Source organism: Electrophorus electricus, chromosome 10 (assembly GCF_041902795.1).
Source record: "Electrophorus electricus isolate QZ-2024a chromosome 10, ASM4190279v1, whole genome shotgun sequence".
NCBI lineage: Eukaryota > Metazoa > Chordata > Actinopteri > Gymnotiformes > Gymnotidae > Electrophorus > Electrophorus electricus.
Window position 1 is genome coordinate 17,213,277 of NC_137506.1, and position 21,831 is coordinate 17,235,107.

General features: G+C 45.1%; 1 protein-coding gene across 7 annotated transcripts in view; it reads right to left on the reverse strand.

The window, feature by feature from the left end:
• The window catches only part of ccdc85ca (coiled-coil domain containing 85C, a), a 31,613-nt gene extending 9,879 nt beyond the window's left edge, over positions 1-21,734 (reverse strand). For 3 of the 7 annotated variants that reach the window (XM_081721455.1, XM_081721452.1, XM_081721453.1), the window contains exons 1-2: positions 20,150-21,733; positions 1,006-1,070 (exon numbers count right to left, since the gene is read on the reverse strand). In XM_081721455.1, the coding sequence (XP_081577581.1) occupies positions 1,006-1,070; positions 20,150-20,849 (765 nt within the window). In that variant the 5' untranslated portion in view covers positions 20,850-21,733. Of the gene's footprint in view, positions 1-1,005; positions 1,071-20,149 lie in introns of all 7 variants that reach the window. The other 4 variants (XM_081721454.1, XM_081721451.1, XM_027013948.3 and 1 more) reach the window with 3 other exon arrangements.
• Positions 21,735-21,831: the final 97 nt, after the last annotated feature.

Sequence of the window (21,831 nt, forward strand, 5' to 3'; positions counted from 1 at the left end):
GTAAAGAAATGGCCCACAAAGGGTCAAAGAGGTCAAGAGTCAAAAGTACAAGCGAGGATGCGCTCCGTCCCAGAGGAGCACAGCCGTCATGCCTCGTAAATACGTCCTGCGGCTGCACCTGTCCAAAGGACTCAGCGCACATCTCATCTGTTTCGGAACATTCCGCGCACCCAGGCCCGCACCCCCCCCCCCGACGGTGCTTCTCGTACCGCGCCCTGACCAGACGCCACAGTGTCTCGCTCCGTGCAGTCCCGCACGTGCCGGATGTTTCAGGACGGGAAAACTGCCACAACTCCACCTGAGCTCCCCCTCTGCCCACCCCTAGCTTCCTGTCATCACTGGCTGCTGCTCTTCTACCCATAACCACGCCCGGCTGTCCGCATCTAGGAGAGTGGCCGGCCTGTTTCCTGCAGCGCGCCTTCGAGGAGACGTGACTCAGCTGCTCCAGCGCCCTGCTGGTCTTCTCCTCTTTGTGCCGAAATGAAGGAGGTATAATATGATTCAGCCTCCTTTCTTCTGGGATGAAACAGACCTTTGTCACATTGAAAGACACGTTAAAAAATGGTTTGAAGGAACAGGTTCACCACCCACTTTGTTACCCCATACATGACTGAGGTCTGGACTATATAACTGCATTCTCTGGTGCGCTGTGAGGGTACCGGGACAGTACCGGAAGTGTTAAGGCCGTGATATGTGTTACATCAGATGCACAGAACTCGCCCCACTAGAACCTTTCTAGAATGTTCTCCAGTGTGCTGCGAAGACAAGTGGGGGACATTTATTAGAAAGACATGCGGGCCACAGTGTTAAGTGCTCTGAGAGATGTCAGAATGGCACAAATCATAGCATATAAGCACCCTATAAGGATGCTGCATATAAGGTTTCCTTCAGGTTCTTTAAAGAAGTCTATGGACTGTGTGTGTGTGTGTGTGTGTGTGTGTGTGTGTGTGTGTGTGTGTTTGTGTGTGAGCGTGTGTGTGCGTGGGTGTGGGTGTGAAATATTACCTGCTTGTTGCCATCCTCTAAAATCCGGACCTTTGTCTCAAGTTGACGGATGTAGTTCGATGAGTCTGTGGAGAAGCCAGACACAGGAAATTAAATCCAACTGCAGAAGAGTCCGGAAAGTTCCGCTGTTGCACAACATAAGTCCTACTAAAACCTGTTCCTCCTGTGAGCAAAGGCCCGAGGAGCACAACTCTGTGGAAACAAAAAGCTACGATAGCACTGTGCACTCTCTAAATCACCACCTTCACTAAAGGAACATGTTCAGAAGATTATCATCTCGGTCCAAAAGCAATACCTGCGGTTTAGAAACACTTTTATTGTGTGAATTCCTCCAAAGCTTTTTGGCGGTTCACGTATCTCAGTAATCCTAAAATTGCACTGATTTCTGTTTTGCATTGATACCTAATACCACATCCCATAATGCACTGCACCTGCATAGTGTCAAATGAAAGACATCTGTGAAAGCAAAAGAAGGATTAAGGAGGGGGAAATATGCAGTGAAACCCCAAATTCAGACCATGGAAGAAACGGTTACACAAACGAGGCATTTGACCCAGAGAAAGCTGTGTCACCTTTAACATCAAAAGCTTTCATTATTACTACCAAAAAAAGGCTTTCTGGCTTTGTGGAACAGTCACAGATGTCTTAACTGGACAGCGCAAATGAAAACTTGCACTTTTAGGTGTGTGAGGTTTATAGCCATGCCTGAAAGGACAGGTTCGTTTCAGTCTATCTCATATTAACATCGTGGTTTCCAATTACCATGTTGTGAGTTTTCCTTAATTCTAAAAAGTGATTTATCGAGGTCTACAGAGGCTTAAAGGTTTTCTCTTAAAGGAAAACACTTTAACTGAAGGTGTCAGAATGCTTGATACTAAGGCTATAAATGACAGGACACAATTTTAATAAGGTGTCGGTCAAAAAATAGCAAGGCTGTCCTTTAATGCAAAGGGCTGTGATGGGGAGGGGGCGGGGCCATTGCCAGCCTTCTGCTGGGCTGCATTCTCTGCGTAGGTGTCCTGACCTCACTCTGTGGGCCGACCCTGGGAACGCCTGTTAGCACAGCTTCATACCTTCACACTGCACTACGGCAACCTGTATACTCACAGAGTAGCCTCCGACGCCGAGACCGGAGCGTTTCGTCTGTTTGTTTGGGTTTTGTTTTTTTAAATAAACTGGGGTAAATAAAAACTTATGATTGCCAAATCAATCACAATAAGACGAAACCACAAGGGGAATGTGATTAAAGGAAGATATAAACCAGTAGAGTTCATGTGAAGCACCAAAATATGAGTTATTTAAAATGTATATCAAAAGATTGAACGCGTAGTATAAAGGTAAGTTGCTATAAAAACAGTTGCTGAACGGCTATTTAAGATACAAAAGCACAGTGGAAGGCGAGTGACAGCAGCACAAGTCCTCACGGTCAAACTCATTCTGCTGCATTGCTATCCCCACCCGCCGTTTCTCTCTCTCATTCTCCATCTCCACGCCTCATTAACTTCAGTAACCTCTTGTCCTCTCAAAGTGAATCCCACACATCTCCACCTGTTCCTGCACTCCCCATCTTTCCCTGAGAGCGGAACGAACCCGTCGTGGAGCTCAGGGTAAGGGGCGGTTAAAAGGTCGCTCTTTGAAACGGGACTCGGGGATTCGACTTCGGTGCCCTTTTGACTTCAGGACCGATGTAACGCGGCGTGCCATACGCCCTTTACTCCCCGCAGGCGAAACCAGAGCAAACGCTTTTTGGCACCATTTCATACGGCCTCCTGGCAGGCCGAATTGATTATCCCGACCCGTAGCCGCCACCAGGTGTCAGTGACGCGTCGCGCATGCACCTCGCGCGCCAGGAATTCCATCGTTACGGAAAACGATCCATTTCACATCTCCGCTTTCACTAACCCACTTTCTCTGTTTCACTTGTTACACTATCACTATTCAAAAAGCACAAACAGATGCGTTCAGCAGCTACTCGAGACGCACGGCCGTTTGTGGGGCGAGACCGCACTGCCTCGGAACGGAAGGCGCTTAATCCTCTTTGCCTTCCTTCGTGACCCTTTGATCTAAGCCCGGTCCATGCGGTCACCTGACCCTCAGCACACTCCCCAAGCCGATTAGGGAGGCGCGTCGGCCTTCCGCAGCTCATCTGCAGCCCACTGCCCGGGTGTACTGACTTACTGGGGGGGGGGGGGGGGGGGTTGCGGAGTGGAACGCCCCCCACCCCTCCTCCTGCATTTATCACTGGAGTGCTCTTTCATCTCGGTAGGACTGCAGTGCAGTACAAACGTGCAGCCTTCTCTCTCTCTCTCTCTGCGTGTGTGTTTTTTACCCTTCACTGTGTGGAGTGTCGGGTAACCTACAGAAACGAGTGAGGAATCCACCCAGATGTACTCGTACTCTTACCACAGCGGTGGAGTGTCGGCTGCAGAGAACAGGCGACGTTTCCGGTGTTATGAACGGGAAACTGAGAGAATTATGAAAAGAACCACTTTCTTTATGCGCCGAATATCTGTAAACACACACACTGTATACAGAGAGCATCTGACACAGGTGTCGTGAGCCGAGACTGGGGACCGCTGTGATTAGTACTCTGGGCTTGGCTGCAGTGCTCAGCCTCCCCCTCCCCCTCCCCCACCCCCACTGAGACTCTGCAGCATTGCTACGCTCTGCTCAATTAGCTCCATCCTCATCCTCAACCAGCCTCCTCCGCCAGTCCGCCCTTCAACGGCACATGCACGCCGCATACCCCAGACCGAGCCTAGCCGCAGTTCATAAGAATTAATGCGGAAGAAAATCTAAAGAGCGCGGCAGTCTCTGCAGGGGTGCTCCGCCCAGAGGAGAAGGCAAGTGTGGTGGAGAGCATCCACCCTGAAGGAAAGCCTACCCTTGTACGTAACCTTAACTGGGCTGTACCTTTTTATACAAAACCGAATCGCGCTAACTGTTGCGATTTCGCAGTTGCAAAGCCGAGAAAACACAGCCAGTCTAAAGAGAAGAGAGAGAAACATGGCCCCAGCGTTACAACATTCGTGCAAGCGCTGCTGTTCTCGTCTCTGAGTGGGCGTGACTTAATTAGAGAGACTTGTGAGGGGGTGAAGCATGACTGTGGCGGATGTCTCTCTCTCTGTCTCATCTCACTGTATCAGAGCGCTGACCCACTTGCAGCCGCCCTGTGTTTGCGTTCGTTCTGACGGCCCTCAGTCGGGTCTGAGCTAGGATTCCGTCTAGGCTGCGTAAACACCACCCTGAGCCGAAAGACCGTCAAGCAGGAAAGCATTACCGCCAGAGGACTTTGACCGCCAAGCGCAGTGTTTGTCACTTCATAAGTCACCCGTTGCTGCCGCAACCCTCAAAACACAACGCAGATGAATATGAATGTGAACAAGGATGCAGAGCAGTTATTTAAATAAAGCAAGGTGCTGTCATTTCACACAACTACGCACGCAAGCATGGTTATGGAACCAATAAAACCGAACTTAGCCGACCCCACCGCTGAGATCATATGTAAGGCTATATTCCAACAAAACAAACGCCCCCCCCCCCCCCGCCATCCATTTCTCTCGGAGCAGCACGGGGAAATAAGGTTTGCTATGATAGAGGCCCAGGATCCATTTTAAATTACTCCAAGATGTGGGAGTGGGTCTGGCCAAACAGTGCTGCATTGTTGCGGGGCCCTGTGATCTGCTCTCTGATGTTAAGCGCAGCACAATGAGACAGACACACACCCCTCTCTGGGTTCACGGTCGGGAGCACGCACCGACGTACCGGATCAATACCGGCTTCGCACGGGCTCACTTTATTGACACCTCACAGTCAAGGAATTTGTGTAAAAGTAAGAATGTTGCATATAAGAAGACAAGAATGTGCAGTGTGAATCCCAGAGGGGAGAATAACCCAAACAGGAAGGTCGTTGGTGACATGAAATGAAACTTCAGAAGTACACATTGCAAGTATGCTGCGCAAACAGATGACGACTATGCTCCGACGTCGCTTTGGACTCACTGAACGTACGTCGGCGACTGCGACCGTTTTGTGGCAAGATGATTTGAGTTCAGAATTTAGGACCTGACTTGCTGTTCTGGATATGTGTGTAGATGCCAGGCTGCCTGTTCTCATCAGCAGACACGGCACGGACCCGATGCTATCTGACGTTGTCTGATGCCAGATATAGCTGACATTTTTCAACTTTGTGAACATGCATAGCTTCATTCATTCATTTATTTATTATCTCGATGCATCCTCACCAACCCCGTTGAGCGGTCTGAGATGGACATATCACCTGCATGCACGACAGGCATTTGCCTCCAGCTCTAATTTCACAGCTCGGTCAACTTACACACAGAATGGGTCATTTTGAGTTAATGACATAAAACGAGATTTCCAAAAATAAGACCGTTTATCAAACACAGATCAAAGTTTGTTGTCATCTGACTGCGTAGGTATTCAGAGTCTCTGGTGCGCGGTGGCCCCGTGTTGGAATCCTTTCCCAACAATAACAGCCGAGGAAAAGAAGCTGTTTCACATCCACCAGATCTCCGGTAACTTTTTTTTTTTGATGAAACATTATCAGGCCAGGTCGAAGTGAACCGCTCAGTTAACTCCGCAACAGAATAAGTTCAGATCGATATCCGCTGAAGGAACCAAGTCACAGCAAGTCCCCGCCACTGACTCTTTATCAGCCTCTGTGCTCGTTACAGTCGGAGGTGTCATGCTGTCTGCGTCCTGTAAAGTGACTCTGTCCCAGCCGGAGAGAGTAGCATGACGCCCAGGGCGAGGGAGATGACTCGTATTGCACGGGCCCAGCAGACGGGGCGACGGCTCGAGGCGACTCGAAGACGCGCGCGCTGCCTTCGATCGTTGGCCGCGTGACGACTCCGCCACGCCTCTCACGTCCCCCGCGGGGCTTCGCCGACAGGCCGCGTGCTACCGGGACCGCGCTCGCTGCAGTAACGGCCGCAGCGCGCAGACTGGAAGCTGCTGTCAAAGGCTGTCATCTCAGTCACGCGCAGGGCCTCCCGGTGTCTGGGACCGGGCTGTCACACTCTCACGCACGCTCCGTTTTGTGCGTGGGGGAAAGGAAATGAAGACTATGTAATTAAAAGGCTGGCGTCGGGCACGCGGCCACGTTGCCACGCAACAAACTGAACGCAAAGACCAGCGCACACCACGTACAGTAAAACGCGCGAGGGATTATCACGCTTGTATAACCCTCATTATTCTTTTTTCACCATTTGCCACTCGGTCTTCTTGTCTTGCCGCGGCCGTTAGAAGTCCCCCGAGCACACTCCACTGCGCCGGTGTTAATCTCCGCGGACGGGAGGGCGGATTTGCTGGTTTGTCCTGTCGCCACATGGCGCGTTTTGGTGTGGAAGCGGGTGCAACGCATGTTCTGCGGCAAAGGCCATGTTAGGGTGATAGAGTGTCTGCTTATATTACACGGCCCGTGGGAGCGTCTGAATGTCAGCAAATGCTTGCCCTCTGTCCTCAGCAGAGAGAGAGAGAGAGAGAGAGAGAGAGAGAGAGAGAGAGAGAGAGAAGGAGGGAGAGGGAGGGGGAAGCCAGAGGTGTGTACTGTGTGTCCTTTCGCATGCAGCCTCATGCAGAGATGTTGCTGTCACTATTAATCTCCGTTAGCACCGGGAGGCAGTGAGGTATAAACGAAAGAACGAGAGAGAGATGGGAGAGGGTGTGAGTCAGCCATACTCACGTCGGCCCCACCACAACTGTGTCCCCTGCCTTAGCAACCACACCACCTGCCTCGGCAACAAGCCTCTGATGGCTCAGAACATCTATTGATCGCATGAAGTATATCAAAATTGAAAGGTTACAGTAGTGTAGTAGACAATCTCAACTGTTTGTAAATCATCAGTTTTGTGTAAATGTAAAATAATATATTTCATTCATTAATAATTAGTAATGTATTAAATAAATAATGTAAAATAAATAATTTTAAAAGTAGCCTGGCATGGCCCTCAAGAGAAAAGCAAGTAAATTTTTGTGTATAACACATCATACCCATTCCTAGGGCAAAACCTGTGCACAAACTCATATATGCTTAATGATTTGATCTAACTTTGCAAAAAAAAAAAAAAAAAAAAAAAAAAAAAAAAGCTATAAACAGGTTTTGTTTTATATTAAGCATCAGAACTGATTCTGTGAGAGCAGCAGTAGACCTGATGTCCAGTGAACAGGAATTCAGGTCATGAACACACAGGGGTCTTACAAGAAGCTTACAGAGAAACATTAATATATGTCAAAACCAGCAGCTGTTCTTAGAAGGTAGTAACTGAATCTTCTCTGTGAATAATCTCCACAAAAAATAATAAGTTTGAAACACATGGCAAACACACTGAAAGTGCTAGTGTTAAAATAGCTAAGACACTATCATAAATGCTTTCCTGTAGTGCCACTGGAGACTAAAGTGTTGAATTCCATAAACAGGGACCTTAGAGTGAAAATGAGTCTTCAGTTCAGAAGCTTATACTGAACTAAGGAAAACTGATAAAACATGACCCATGAACAACAGCACAGAATAGAAACTTCAGGTAAGCACGATATGGTAAAATGTGTCTAGATCTGCTACCGATATAACCAAAATATGACGAGCTATTTCTTAATGGAAGAACACATTCACTCTATAGAAGCGCTCTGTCTACAAGCTCCTGGACCCCAATGCAACTCTCTGAACAACGCTGTCTGACTAATGAGTTTCACTGTCCTCAGGTCAGTTTACGCCCAACTCTAACTGGCTTCAAATCTGCCTTTTTTCATGCTGTAATCACTGTGATTCTCTCTCTCCTTTCCTCCCTTTCTGTTACTTTCTCCTGTGTATTTGCCTTTTTAAGGAGTAAACTGCCTGGTGTTGCTTGTTTGTGGTTTCGGACCCACGGTGAAACGGGGTCTACCCGCAGGGGCTGCAGGTTTCGGCCCCACCGCCGACAGACATCTCAAAGCGGCTCTGGGGAGCATGAAGGAGCTGCAGTTATCAGTGGCTTCTCCACAGGCTTCCTATCAACAGACTTTATCTTGAGGAGCTACAGGGCTATAAGGGTCGAGTCGTAGGCAGAAGAAAGCCAGGCCTCCACGGCGGCGGCGGGCCCGGGCGGACCATTCGCTGATGCCTCACTTCCCCTGAACGAGGTGGAAAAAACAGGAACCTCAGTGTTGCATTTCCAAATCCATCACCCTCTCCAGTTAAGCACTGCTTAGCAATAATTGAAGGTCTGAAACAGAACCGGACTGGCAAAGCCACTTTTTTTCCTAAGGACTGATTTACACACAACGTTTTTGCTGCTCCTGACTGCGATCCCACTCACGCGTTCGGCTCCAGGAGTGTGGAGTTGAACCGGGTTAGACACTTCAATAGCACACACCCTACGAAAACAGTCCTGGTGTGACCAAAGTGCAGATCAAACACGTCTGACTCACGTTGCAGAATCCTTCGTGCTTAATGCAGGATGAAAGAAAATCAAAACACACAATTACGGCAAGCACCCAACAATATTTTTTTTTGAATTACAATAAAAATAGCATGCTAACATAGTAGTACTGCAAAAATGCAACTGTTTTTGAATGCATGGTCCATTTGAATGTTCATCTCTAATATTACATATTTATAAAAAAAAAATTAAGAGTTAGAAAGCAGGAAAGAACAATCAGACTAAATGTAGACATAAAAATAATGTATAACTTTAGGCAATCTGTTTGGTATGTGAGACATGTTTCCCAAACATTGGGAGTCAACAGTGGGGGATATTTGGGGTTTCCTGGCTTGCTGCAGGCCAGAGTGAAGTTGATTCAGAAGTAAAGCCATGAATAAAACAGTGGCAGAGCGCAGGGCGGAGGAGCGCGCAAGGAAGAGCGCCAACATTCCGGCGTATTGATAAGAACGCATCCTAGCAACAAGCCCCGGTGTTTGACTAAAGGGTTTGTCTGTTCTTTAGTTCATACACCACCAGCTTCTGCCAAATGCACCCGCACTCATGCACACAAGAGCGCGCGCAGGCTTGCATGCATGCGTGCTGCGTGCACTCTTGTGTGCATGAGTCCGCACGCATGCACATGCGCGCGCGCACACACACACACACACACACACACACACACACACACAGCAGCACACTGAATAAGGAGCTGGGAAATGCAGAAATTAGTAAGTAGTCCTCATTCTAAAACCCTCATCATTACCTAATACACATTTAACTTCCAAGTTACCTCTTCCAGGGTATCTTGTGGATTTTTATGGGGTTTCAGAAGTACCGTTGTTAACATGAAAACTCTTCCAGCCTCCTAAATAAATTATTACCATTCTTTGGAGTCATCCCCGCACTACGACGAATTCTAGAAGCTATGGAATGAGCTTTGATCTTTGGTGGGGAGAAGAGCATCAGATCCATCAAACTGAAGCAGCTCTTTCAAATTTCTTTCCAGTGCACCAGAGATGCTATATTAAATATAACAGATGGCTTGGTCCATTAAAACCAAGACCAAGTAAGATCAGGTATGCATTGACTTCCCACACCTGTCAGTATTCATCAGTCTCGATCTCAGCCACTTCCTTCATTTGCACCATGCATTTATCTGTGGACACGGACGTATTCATTTCAGCGCAGCAATGTCCGCAAAGACAGAATGAATTACAAGACTGACGGGCAGATTCCTCAGGTGTTTCAGTGCAGGACATCGTTTCATACCTCATTATAACAGCAACACTCGATGAATCGATCATTTTCACATAACTACCTCAACACATCGTAGACTATTCAAATTATTTCAGGATGGATATGATGGAATGAAAGAAGAAGAAGAGGAATTGTAGACACTTTGAGATTGAATTTATTGTATCTGAAAACATTTTGCTCTCCTCATCTAAGTTAATCAGCTACTGTGTGATATTTTCAAAATTTAGACTACAGCAGTGCTCATTTTCACCTTGATATATTTGAAACAGAGCCCAGTTAGCCTGCTCAGAGCAGTGTTATAATGGAAACCTAACAGACCAGAGGGACACAAGGCCAGACCTCGTTATTTTAGCGTCCGTGTGGCAATTTTGCTAAGTAACTGTTTGACTGTGACATAGTGCCCAGGTCAAAACGACTTACGCCTGCTGACGTCATGTAGCATCAAGACAGAACACGGTGTACGTTACATGGCTTATATAACGTCGAGTGAGCAGTATTCGCATGCCCTCATCCTCTGTGTCCTGAAGTAGCGGTGGGTCGGTTAAAAGCACCAACCACAGGGTCGCCTTTCTTATAATAGTAGGGCTGACTGCGTACTTGTGGTTGGCTAGAGGACTGCAGACTGAAGGATCTCCCAGTAGCAGGAGCCCAGCTACCGCTAGCGCCCCATCGTGCTCCCGGCCAGGGCACTTAGACCCTACTGCCCTGAGCGAGACTACATCGCTTAGAGGCAAAACGTTGTTCCCAGGCTTGGGAGGTGTAAGACAAACTCGTCTTGAAAGACAGATTTTAAAAGCATGACTTGAGGAGGAGTGTAAGGTTTCTAACGTTTCGTTTTAAAGGCAACCTCACAGGAAGGAGCACGTATGCCCTGTGCAAGCAACCGAGTATTCTTGTTGGATTTCAGGTCAGTCAGGAAAATGGATGATCATTAAAAGGGTTCTCGATTTTTCTTTGAGCAAGTTCCTGAAGTTCCTGAAAAGGCCCAGTGCATGCGCGGTATGTAGCTCACGATGAACCTCCGCGTAAAACACTCTCTTCCAGAAGCATTTTCCAGTGACTGAGCAAGGTGCATTGCTGTTATGTACGTATTAAGACCTCTCTACCATAAAGGCACCATTGTTTTGTATTTAAACTGCTACACCTGTGGGACAAGTATGAGACACCGCTGTTCTAAATCTGAGAATAATCTGTTGCTGACTCAACTGAGTATTTATTTTAATTTTGCAGGGCAAAATGAACATTTGGTATGCTTGAAAAGAACCCACATGGGCATGAAATTAATAACACTGCCCAATGAGGCTAAAACATTTCATTAAAGCCTGCCAGTGCTATCAGAGCAAAACGGGCTGATTTTCACATGTACTTTTCCATAAATCTCCCCACAGAAATGCTGGCCAGAGCAACCTCCATCGGAGCATTACAAACCACCTGAAAAGTGTTTTTGCCTCATTACTGAGGTCGCGTGTGGCTTCAGGGAACGGCAGTACGCTTACATAACTGGCTGTGATAAAGCTCGGCTTGACAAATGAAGAAAATGGAAGCTAGTGGCCCGGAAAAGTGGAGCAGCACTCTCCCAAAGCCTCTGTACGATCATGGAGAGGGCGAAGGACAAAAAGGAGTCCGAAGGTTCGGGTGGGTCATGCTTATCATCATGCGGGACCACAGAACTCACCGGGCCTCGGACCCGGTTTGTGATAACGGGACTCCGCCGCTTCAAAAGCTTTGAAACTAAAAGCATCTCAAATTGAAGGCTCGGCAGAGGGCTCGTTTTAAGAGATATCGGGAGGTGAGAACCCGGGAAGGAAAAGACAGCGGAAGATGGCAGAGAGAGAGAGAGAAAGAGAGAGAGAGATACTACAGGCTGGTGGTCTTTGAATGGCTGCTTCCCCTTTGTGCTCCAACAATACTGTCGGACAGATGGCCAGAGCAGCTAACCCGCAACACACAACCTCTCCCCCCCCACCTCCAGACAGCGGCAGGGGGCAACCAGCCCCATTTCTCCCAAGTCTGGAGTGGCTTTCTAAAGGGCAGGGGAGCATAGGGGATTGAGAGAAAGGACAAACTCTGCCTCAAACCACAGCAGAGTGGGACAGGGCACAGAATTCTGCTTTCTCAGAATCTTAGTCTGGAGGATCCATATCGCAAGCTTGCACTTATTCAAGGTCTAGAAGAGACAGCGACATTAAAAAAAAGACAAATTCATGGATTTTCACATTAGAACAAGCTAAATATTGGCCAAAGACAAGACATTTTCCTGCTTTACTAGTTCACTATTTTCATACAAACTCAAGGGTTTACTCTTTAACAAGTGCTGTAAGTATATTCGGCAATTAAATGTGAAAAAACACAGTATTAGGCAATATTAGATTACTACAACATAAAACAACTTAGCACATGGCATTCCAGATATAAATATTTTCTAGCTGAGGCAGCTGTGTCTAAAATATGTACCTTCATTTTATCCTTTCAGTTTTGGTATCTCAAATGAACAGGTCTGATGCACAAGCCATTGGGCAAGGCATCAAAATAGCTATGATAGTATAATGTTCCCATTGTGCAGGTCACAGTGGAAATGTATACTTCTAGAAGTCAAGGACTCTTCTGACTTGAGGCATTTGTGCTGAGCCAGCCTCTTCTGACTCAGGCTGTTTGGCACAGTGGAGCTGAAAGCTGCCCTTGCGGCTGGCAGTCCGAGTGCAGCAGGAACAGCGCTTATAACCTGCTTTGAGATCTTTAAATGAAGATGCGGAGTGACACGTTCCAAATTAACACAAGGACTGAGGGCTGTCAAAAAAAAAACCCAAAAAACAACAACCCTACCTGGCCTTAAACCGCTTAAATCCAAAGCCACGCTGTTAAACTGGTCTGAATCCCATCTGTAGTGCGTGGAGAAAAGACCCAGAGTCTACCTTCTCCTACAGTTCCATCTTACCCCACAGTGAGGGCCCACTTTCCATTCTTCGGAATCAATCACACAGCTGATAATAGCTGGTTGCCATGGCGTTCCACACCCACAGAGCCAATACTGGCAAACCCTCCCCTCTGACCCCATTTTCCCTGCAGAGTTCATGCTTTCCACAAGATAAACACAAAGTGTGGTTACGGTATCGGGAAGGAGGGAGAGTAGATAATGAGAAAGCAAAAGAGAAAGAGATATAGAAAGGGGGAGAGAGAGAAATCACCCTAGTTTCATATTACTGACTAATTCATCCAACCTGGTAGCCATTCCTGCAGTACAGCCCCGAGTAAGCATGTGAAGATTGATTTTTTTTCCCTTCAGCAGATCCTACCCACAGACTATGTGACAGGCCTAACCAGTTTCTGACCAGCACAGACTGTAGTTAAACTCTGTAAACCTCCTGGCTTAATTCACAAAGTAACAATGAAGCCTCGTAAAACTGTCTTGGTTATCCTGGTATGCTGAAACTCCAGATAGGCCAGCTTTTGGACAATAAACACACGACATTCCTTTTCTTTTCATCATGAGGAAATGCGCCATTAACAAAGAAGACGTCTGTAACTTGATTGTACATATCTGTAGAATGAAAAATCGCCTAAATAACAATTAAAATTACAATGCTAAACATACTAATTTCATTTAAGTTGCTGTTCAAATGGTGATGCTGATCTCAACCTGTTAAAACCAGGCTTCATAGTGGACTAGAAAAAGATGTCTCATTTTTCAAAGGGGCTAACACAAGCTTACAAAGAACTGCCAGCCTTCGGGAGAGCCAGGAGCAATTTCTGTGAATTTAATCCGAATGAAGTCATAAGGAAAGCTATGACCACTAAACCCACCCTGGCATTAAACTGCAAGCATTCAGAACTTTCCATTTAAGCTGCAAAGTCCCTCAAACTTTGCAATGCTGCAACAGTGTTGGCTGTGTGGTTTCCAATCAACCTCAGGCTCTGCGTCGATGTTCATACACCGTGCCTGCTAGAGTAATCTCTCGCCAGTAATGTTGCAGTACAAGCAGATGTCCAGGCCAGGCGTAGAGTGTCTGATCCTGGCTTTAAACCACACAGAAGACTGGCAAGGGACAGGAATGTAAGACTGCGATTAGACACCACTTAAAGGTTACTCTGGAGGTAAACTGCCAATAGCCAGCTACTGGCACTAACGAGCTGGATCATGTCCAGTCTTCCAGACCTAAACAAGGCTATCGTAACGTTACCCCAACAGTGCACTTCTGTCATTCTCTCCAAGAGTCAGGAATCCTTCTTGAGTGCATGGTAATCACACTGACAGGCAAAGACCAAAAAAACATACGAAACGGAAAAAGAAGAATGCTACACGGAATGGTGGGACTTTTCTTCCTCTAAAAGACACCAAAGCAGAGCTCCTCATCAACAAATAAACAAATAAATCACATTTGCACCTTAACGCAACGTGACGCTTGTTTTAATTCCCCGTGTTTCAGAGTAAACACGGACATGCTTTATTAGATACTTTCTATGATTTCCCAGAATCACGAGCCATTCTGCTCTAAGTGTTGTCCACTTTTGTGCATAGGAGATCTGAAAAAGTCAGCAGCCCTCCCATTCACCAAGTGTCTCCGACAAGTGTTTCTAGGCTGGGTGTCCCAGGAGGGCTGTTTGTAACGGTCAGAGGGCTTAAAGTGGGACAGCCCCAATTACAGATCCATTTAAATGCAGCTCTGGCGAGACGGCCTCTCAGGGAGCGAACCGCTTTGTACGATTATTATTTTCTTTATGAGGCAATGTCTAGCAGCAGGGAGTAAGTAATAACGTTGTTAAAACTACACATAACTACTACAACCAAAGACCTGGGTTTTTGGTGGAGGTTCTCACCACCACAAAACAGCGATCACCTGCAGCTCATATATGATCCTTTCACAAATGGAAACCTACAGTAAAGACAGGAATCTGTCTCAAACTAGGAATCTGTTGAGCTATGCTTATCTATTTATTTCTCTACTTGAAAGCGATTTTCTTGTATTAAGCCTTTTTTTTTTTTTTTTTAGAAGAGCATGAAAAGTAGCACTTTGAAGATTCTTGCTGTTTCATGTTAGGAAACAGAAAACATGGCTAAATAAGTAATGACACAGGGAACTGGACAGTGATATGCTGTCTCCTTCTGTGCCTGGCCAACCCAGAGTGTTCACATGCGGACATTTTCAATTAGCGTGATCTCTTTAAAGGCTGAAAGATTACACAGTCGCACAAGATAAATGACTGTGGATATCACCTAACTGGAGGAAAGATCAACGATCACATTTATCCACCTAATTTGGTGGCCTACTCACACTTTTAACTCCAACTGAAGTCATTTTAGATCAAGCTGAGCCACCCCTAACAGAAAGCAAAATCTTCTTAGTTACTTCAGAAAGGACTCTGCTGAAATTCCCTTTCAAGAAGCTGACCTCCATACTGCACTTATAAACAGGAACAAACCACACAACAGGCCTGACATCTGGACTTTACACTGGTGAATAGGGACTCTAAAGACCCTGACGACGGATGCTGAAAGGGCAACCCAAAACTCTTTCACTCCAGTCATGGGAAGGGACAGGGGAGAAACGTTATCTGAACTGTGTAAAAGGACCCCCCCCACACACACACACACACACACACCGTGACCCCAGCCACAGTGTCTAACCAAAAGGTTGCGGCAGGGGGTCTGGCTCTTTTCATAGCAAGGAGGAGCACTTTTTTTCTCTCATAGGAACTGATACCAGAACCAACCCACAACAGAAATACATTACAACACTATAATATGTTGGTGATCTTAAAGTGACGTATGTACTTATTTACTTATTAAATATCAATGCTGTGTTCGGATTCAAGAGTATATGTGCCACCAGATAAAGGACCTCCAAGCAGACAACAAATCACTTCTGTAGCTAAACTGCTCTGGATAAGAGCATCTGCCAAATGCTGTTAATATAAATGTAAATGATTAGTAGACTGAGACACTAGAATGCCATTATTCACACTCAGTGGTGAAAGGACCAGAGACATGAATTCCTACACTGAACGTGTAAGCACAGCTACAAGGACACCAGACGTTGCAGAATTAGCTTACTGACTAAGCTACGCAAAATCTAAATATGAGATATGAGGTTGGGGGGGGGGGGGTATTCCTTTTGTATATCCCCACAGCCAATATTTATTTTTGTGCTGTATCCATGACTGCTCAGGAAAATAACTTCTTTTCAATATATATTTTTTCAAGGTATACAACAGTTTGAAGAAAACAAAATGGTGTTAAGGGAAGAGATTTGGAAAAGCAACGGATTTTGGAACTTTGGTGAAGAGTATGGATCTAAGGTAGAGAAACAGGCTGATGCTGCAGTGAGTTTTGGACTGTTTGCACTTGTGTTGCATGTTGTCTGTTGCACTGTTGTTTTTATGTTGCACCATGGTCCTGGAGGAACATTGTCTTGTTTTTGTTGTGTACTTGTATATAGCTTAAATAACAATAAAACCTCTTGAACTTGAACTTGAACTTTTTGAGGCATAAATGAACACTGTATGAAGCTCACAACCTAAACAGAACACAGCCCACCTAATCCCTGTGTCTGACTACAGGAAGGCCTAAATATAACATACGAGAGCCCGCGCAGTCATTTAAAATGCACAGTATGTTAGAAGCCTCGGGGTTGTCTCCATCCTGAGAATATAATTAGCACCATGTCAACACATGCACTCAGAGAAATTGTACATCATGCGTGACATGGAAATAACAGGACTGCTCAAAGTTCTTTTAAAGAACAATAGACAAGCCCTGAATTCTTCGGACGTTCGGTTTGTGTTGCAATTTTAACTTTCCTAAGGCATTAATGTCTCAATCAGGAAATTAATGCCTGAGTGCACAATACCTACAATGGACAAACCTGTTAACTGCAACAATAGCTATTCAATAATACTACCATCCGATAGTAACTGGAGTGGTCAGATGTCCAATTTTAGTCCAGGCAGCGGGGTTTTAGGCTGGGCTGTCTGGTTTTAGGCCGGACTGTCAGGTTTTTCTGCTCCCTGTCCTCCTGGATGGACTATTTCGCGTGTTTCTGGAGTGAGCTGGTAATTGCTTTCCATTGATCAATATTATTTTAGCGTGTCACTGGTTCACATATGCTGCTTCTCCAGATCACCTCGTACCTCACCTACTGGCTAACTGCTGAAAGTTCGCACGCTAAATCCGAGTCAGTTAGGCCGTTTGTAACAGTGTAAAAATACCAAAAAGCAAAGCGACTCCAGTTCTCAAAGGTCAGCACATCCTCTCCTTTGGAAAAGTTGGACATATTAATTTCGTTCTGTAGACTATGCCAGACTTAAATATTGTATGTACCCAGTTTGGTGAATATAACATTCATTTATGTTACAGATATCCAGGTCAAATTGTTCAGGTCTGCTAGTTGTTAGCTAGGGTATGGTTTTCATTTCGTATGTTGTAATGTCATATCCCCATTTCTCGTATGTCCTCCTTTTAGGGGTTATTAAAGTGGCAACCTTACCAGTAAGCCATATTTCCTGTGTCTGTTAGTACACTCAACCTGGGTGGTGAAGTATAAAGTTATTATGACAGTTACTGTTTGGACTTTAAACAGGAGAATGTTGGGTATATGTCACCAGGAAAAAATTATGAAATAGAATTCACCAGCACCAGTGTATATACAGCGTTATTTAAGGAAAAACTAAGACCAAATATTAGCTCTGAATTTACACACCTTAAAAGAATAGTTATTGTTTCTAATTGAAAATATATCTCATGAAGTCAATAAATATAATATTTCTGTTTATTTTTTTCACTAGGACCTAATCTCTTCAGTCCACTCATTGATATTTTTATTTAAAGTTATTATAACTGAAATTGGAAAATCGTTTTGATTCCTTCAGGAATTTATTTATTCAGTATCACCCTTTTCTAAAGTAAAATAGAGAACAGCTAAAATAAGATTTCTCGTATAGTGCAATAAGCACCAGATGACCTGATTCCAGTACTTTCCAAGGCTGTAATTTGGTAGTTGCTCCACACCTTTTAACAGCACCATGAAGGGGTCAGAGGTCTGTTTGAGGCCCACCAAAGCACATAAAAACCAAGGGTCACAGAAGCAAGAATCGAAACTGCCCTTGGCAGACCTTGGTCAAATGCCATGAGAATCTTAGCCAGCCAAAGGACAGCATCTGAGAAAATGTCTGAGCAGTGTACCACGTGTTCAGTGCAGGGCCAAATAAGCTGGAGGCTCGAGCTCGTCTTGAGGTCCAGGCGACAGATGCCGAGTCTGCTGGCTCCCGGGGACAGTGGAACATACATACAATACAACGTTTTATTTTCAAGTCCAATATCCAGAGAGATGCTGCCCTCTTCCTTCCACATGCACAGCCAGGCAGCCTTTAACTCTCCGCTATTCCACAAATGAAATGAAATTCATTGCGCCGTGAAACTGCACTGGATCTAGACGCTGCTGCTCCACTGCCAATGGCCCAGGTTCTTTGACTAAGGTCCATCCACAAGCCCATTCAAACATGAACTAGAAACCATTCACAACAGAATCAGTATTCCATGGTCTTACTGCATCTTTCGAAATATTGATGTCAACATTAATAATGAATATCACTGAATCTTGCTTAAATAATTTCTCAAGCAGACCTTTGAAAAATGCAAACACGAGTATAGAGGAGTCGACCATAAATCATTTGATCGAAGTTACCATATTTATGAAATATGCATAAAGGTACTGCCCTAAGTCACCGACTAGCTCCTGCAGCTATAGTGGTACAGGATAAATAACAGTCCTTTTCATAGAATCAGAGGAACACCACCTTTGGCTAAAGCATTATCGATCATTTACTGGTTGACAGGAGGAAAGAGGCACCCATATTTTCTCTGAAATGCAAACTTTCTCTGAAATGCATGCAGCATGTAAATGAAAAATCCTAAGATTCTTAGTAGATGCATGCAAGCAGTTTCAAAAGAACAGGTACAGAGTTCAGTAGAACAGAGTACTACAGAATGTGGTCTGCACAACAAATGCATCCGGAGTTTATTTGGAAAAACTTAACAGCTCCATTAAAAATGGACAGGAAAGAGACTACCAAAAGGTAGCAGAAACTTTCATTCATGGGAATGCACTGTTAAAGAAAGAACAAACTGCACCTAAAGGTTCAAAGGTTAAAACTGATGTGACAAGTTTATGTAACACCAAGCAGATCCAAAAAACCCACATCAACCTATTTATAGAATGCTCTGGCAGGTGACGACCATAAAAAGTGGAAACATGACAGATAAACTACATCACATCACCTTCTGTAATCGCTAAGTACAGTTTGCTCTGTACTGTATCAGTTAATAAGGCCCACATCCAGCGGTGGCTGAACAAATAATCCACATGCAAACAAGTTCTTCCATCATCTTGTTTTGAATAAAGTAGACACAGAACTGAAACTTATAGCAATAACTGATCACGTAGTAGTGTAATTAGATAAACAAAGCTTTCTGTGGCTAATTTTATTCTATATTACTTAATTCATCCTAGAATACTCTCTGTACATTCTGTGCAATAATTGTTTTGTGTACATTTACTTACCTATAAAACTAATTATTCTATGCCCAGAAATAGACATCTTTATTGTAATGAAAAAAAAATAATTACTTCCTTATTACTTAATGGTGTTATTATCCAAAGCTTATTAACTGATTATTAATCTGACTGCATTCTTTGTGTTTAATTGTTTTGATTAGCCTGTAAGAATTATACCTCTTGTTTCTCAGTTAGGAGTCTGATGACTTGTTGACTGAATCTGCAGTGTGTACTGAGCTACAGAGAGAGTTAAATCCTCATTACATCTAACTTCACAGGCCAAGGTAATTGGTGAAACTCCATTTGCACAGTCAGCCTGCTCTGTGTAAACACTCCATCTGCACAGTCAGTCTGTTCTGTGTAAAAACTGCATCTGCACAGTCAGCCTGCTCTGTGTAAAAACTGCATCTGCACAGTCAGCCTGCTCTATGTAAAAACTGCATCTGCACAGTCAGCCTGCTCTGTGTAAAAACTCCATCTGCACAGTCAGCTTGTTCTGCGTCAAAACTCTCACATGGCCATGTGTAAATATCTCCTTCCAAAAAGTAACCCCAAAACCACAAGCACTTGTGTCATTTCCATAGTTACTCCAGGACGTTTAGTGATCTCACCTCACAAATTTCTCTGTAAGATACTGCTTCCTTGTTTTTTGTTTTGTTTTTGTTTTTTCTGAACAGAATGTCTATATATTACTATAAAGTCAACAAATCACACTGCCCTAGTCTAGAAAAAAAAAAGGTTAGATATTTCTCTTGCTTCAAGAATTGCATATTAGGTCAATCTTTTAATTCTAAGCTCTAGCAGGAAGCAGCCGCCAGGAGAAAGGAGAAAGTGTACAGAGAGGCAGTCTACAACACAATCCATCACTTGAACAGCATCATTTTCCCAGGGAGCTGTTACATTACATTATCTGCTTACCGTTTAGGCCGTTTGGTATGCTTCTGTGAATAGGGTTGACCGACAAGTCATCCATAGATCTCCTGACGGATGCTGGCTTGGCCTCGGCAGGCTTATGCCCGTGACTGCGATGATGGTCTGGGCTTCCGCCGCTGCCCGTACTGGAGGTGCTGCTCCCATCGCCCACGTCCCTCACGTTACCGGAGCCCCCGTTGGTCAAACTTGACTGGCTGTCTATGGAGTTCCTCGAGCCGGCCCCGTTTCTCTCCTCCTCCAGCATCACAATGATCTCCTTGAACTCCACGTTCTCTCGCACGACGCTCTCCTGATGGGCCTCCAGCTCCTGCAGCTTCTGCTGGTAGGTGCCAACCTCCTTCCACACCACGCTGGCGGCGTACCGGCCGAATCGCTGCCACTCGCGAGAGAGCTTCTTGCCCTTTTGCCGGTCGTCGTCCAAGAAGCAGCACAGTTCTCGGAGCTCGTGGTTGTCATCCTGCAGTTTCTGGTTCACTTCCTTCAAGCTCCGTATCTCGTGGAGGTGGACTTGCAATCTCCGATTGACGTCCTTAATCATATTCCCATGCTCAATCATCAAGTTCATCTTTTCATTATTCAGCTTTCGGAGTCTTCTAACAAGTTCATCTTTGCTAAATCGGAACATTTCTTCATCCGAAATCTTATTTAAATCATCCCTGGGATCATCGGTTACATTTTTTGCCATATTCCTTTCGGCGATAGTCTATGAGAGGGATCTAAAAAAAACTGTTATCTAATTATGCCTAGATAAACAAGTTAAATTCAAATTTAAATTCATGATATTTAGAGTAAATCCAGAAAATCCGAGTAACGACGAGCGCATTGGGGAGAGTGAAACACCTCAAAACTATACCTCACTTAGAAGAAACGCTGCTGATTTCTGTCTCTCACGAATCTAAATCGCCTTTCCACTTGTGACTGCGTCGGAGAAAGGGTCCCGCTCTTCGGCTGACCTGTACGAGAACAGACGCTCAGCTCGAAGCTCACACCACAAATAATGAGAACAGAAGCTCCGCCGTTCAAGCGTGCTAGTTGCACTCTCGCTGATCTGGGATCGGTGCAGAGTGCCGTGATGTTAGCGGCGGCGTCCGAAGATGCACTCCCACTGATCTGGAGTCGGTGCAAAGTGCTGTGACGGTCAGCCGCGGTGTCCGAAGTTGCACTCTCACTGATCTGGAATCGGTGCAGAGTGCTGTGATGTCAGCGGCGGCGTCTGAAGCGGTACATGCAGCATTCGTAGGGCAAAACGATCCAAAGCTCCTAGTCCTTAATACCAGGCATTTGACACAGAAAATACACAAAATAAAGTGAACTAATTAAACATTCCACTCGGGTACCCCATCAAAATCATACTGTTCAGAAACTTTCTCTACTGAAAACGACTGAAACGAAATAGGCAAACCCACCTTCAATCACTGACTAAACCACTCAGTGGCGACAATTTTATTTTTATTATTTCAGCAGTATTGTTTCATTTTATTTTGTCCAATTGTTTCAATATTAAAAGGTTAAGGTAATTTCGCAAAGGCTGCCAGCTACATAAAAAAATATCAGCGAGCAGGTATCCTAGGATGAAGAGGATGGCAGGATTTAGACAAGTAAGCTGCTAACCTGCGAGAGTCCGCTCTCTTAAAGGGACAGCACACCTTCATTTCTTTGCATGTTGC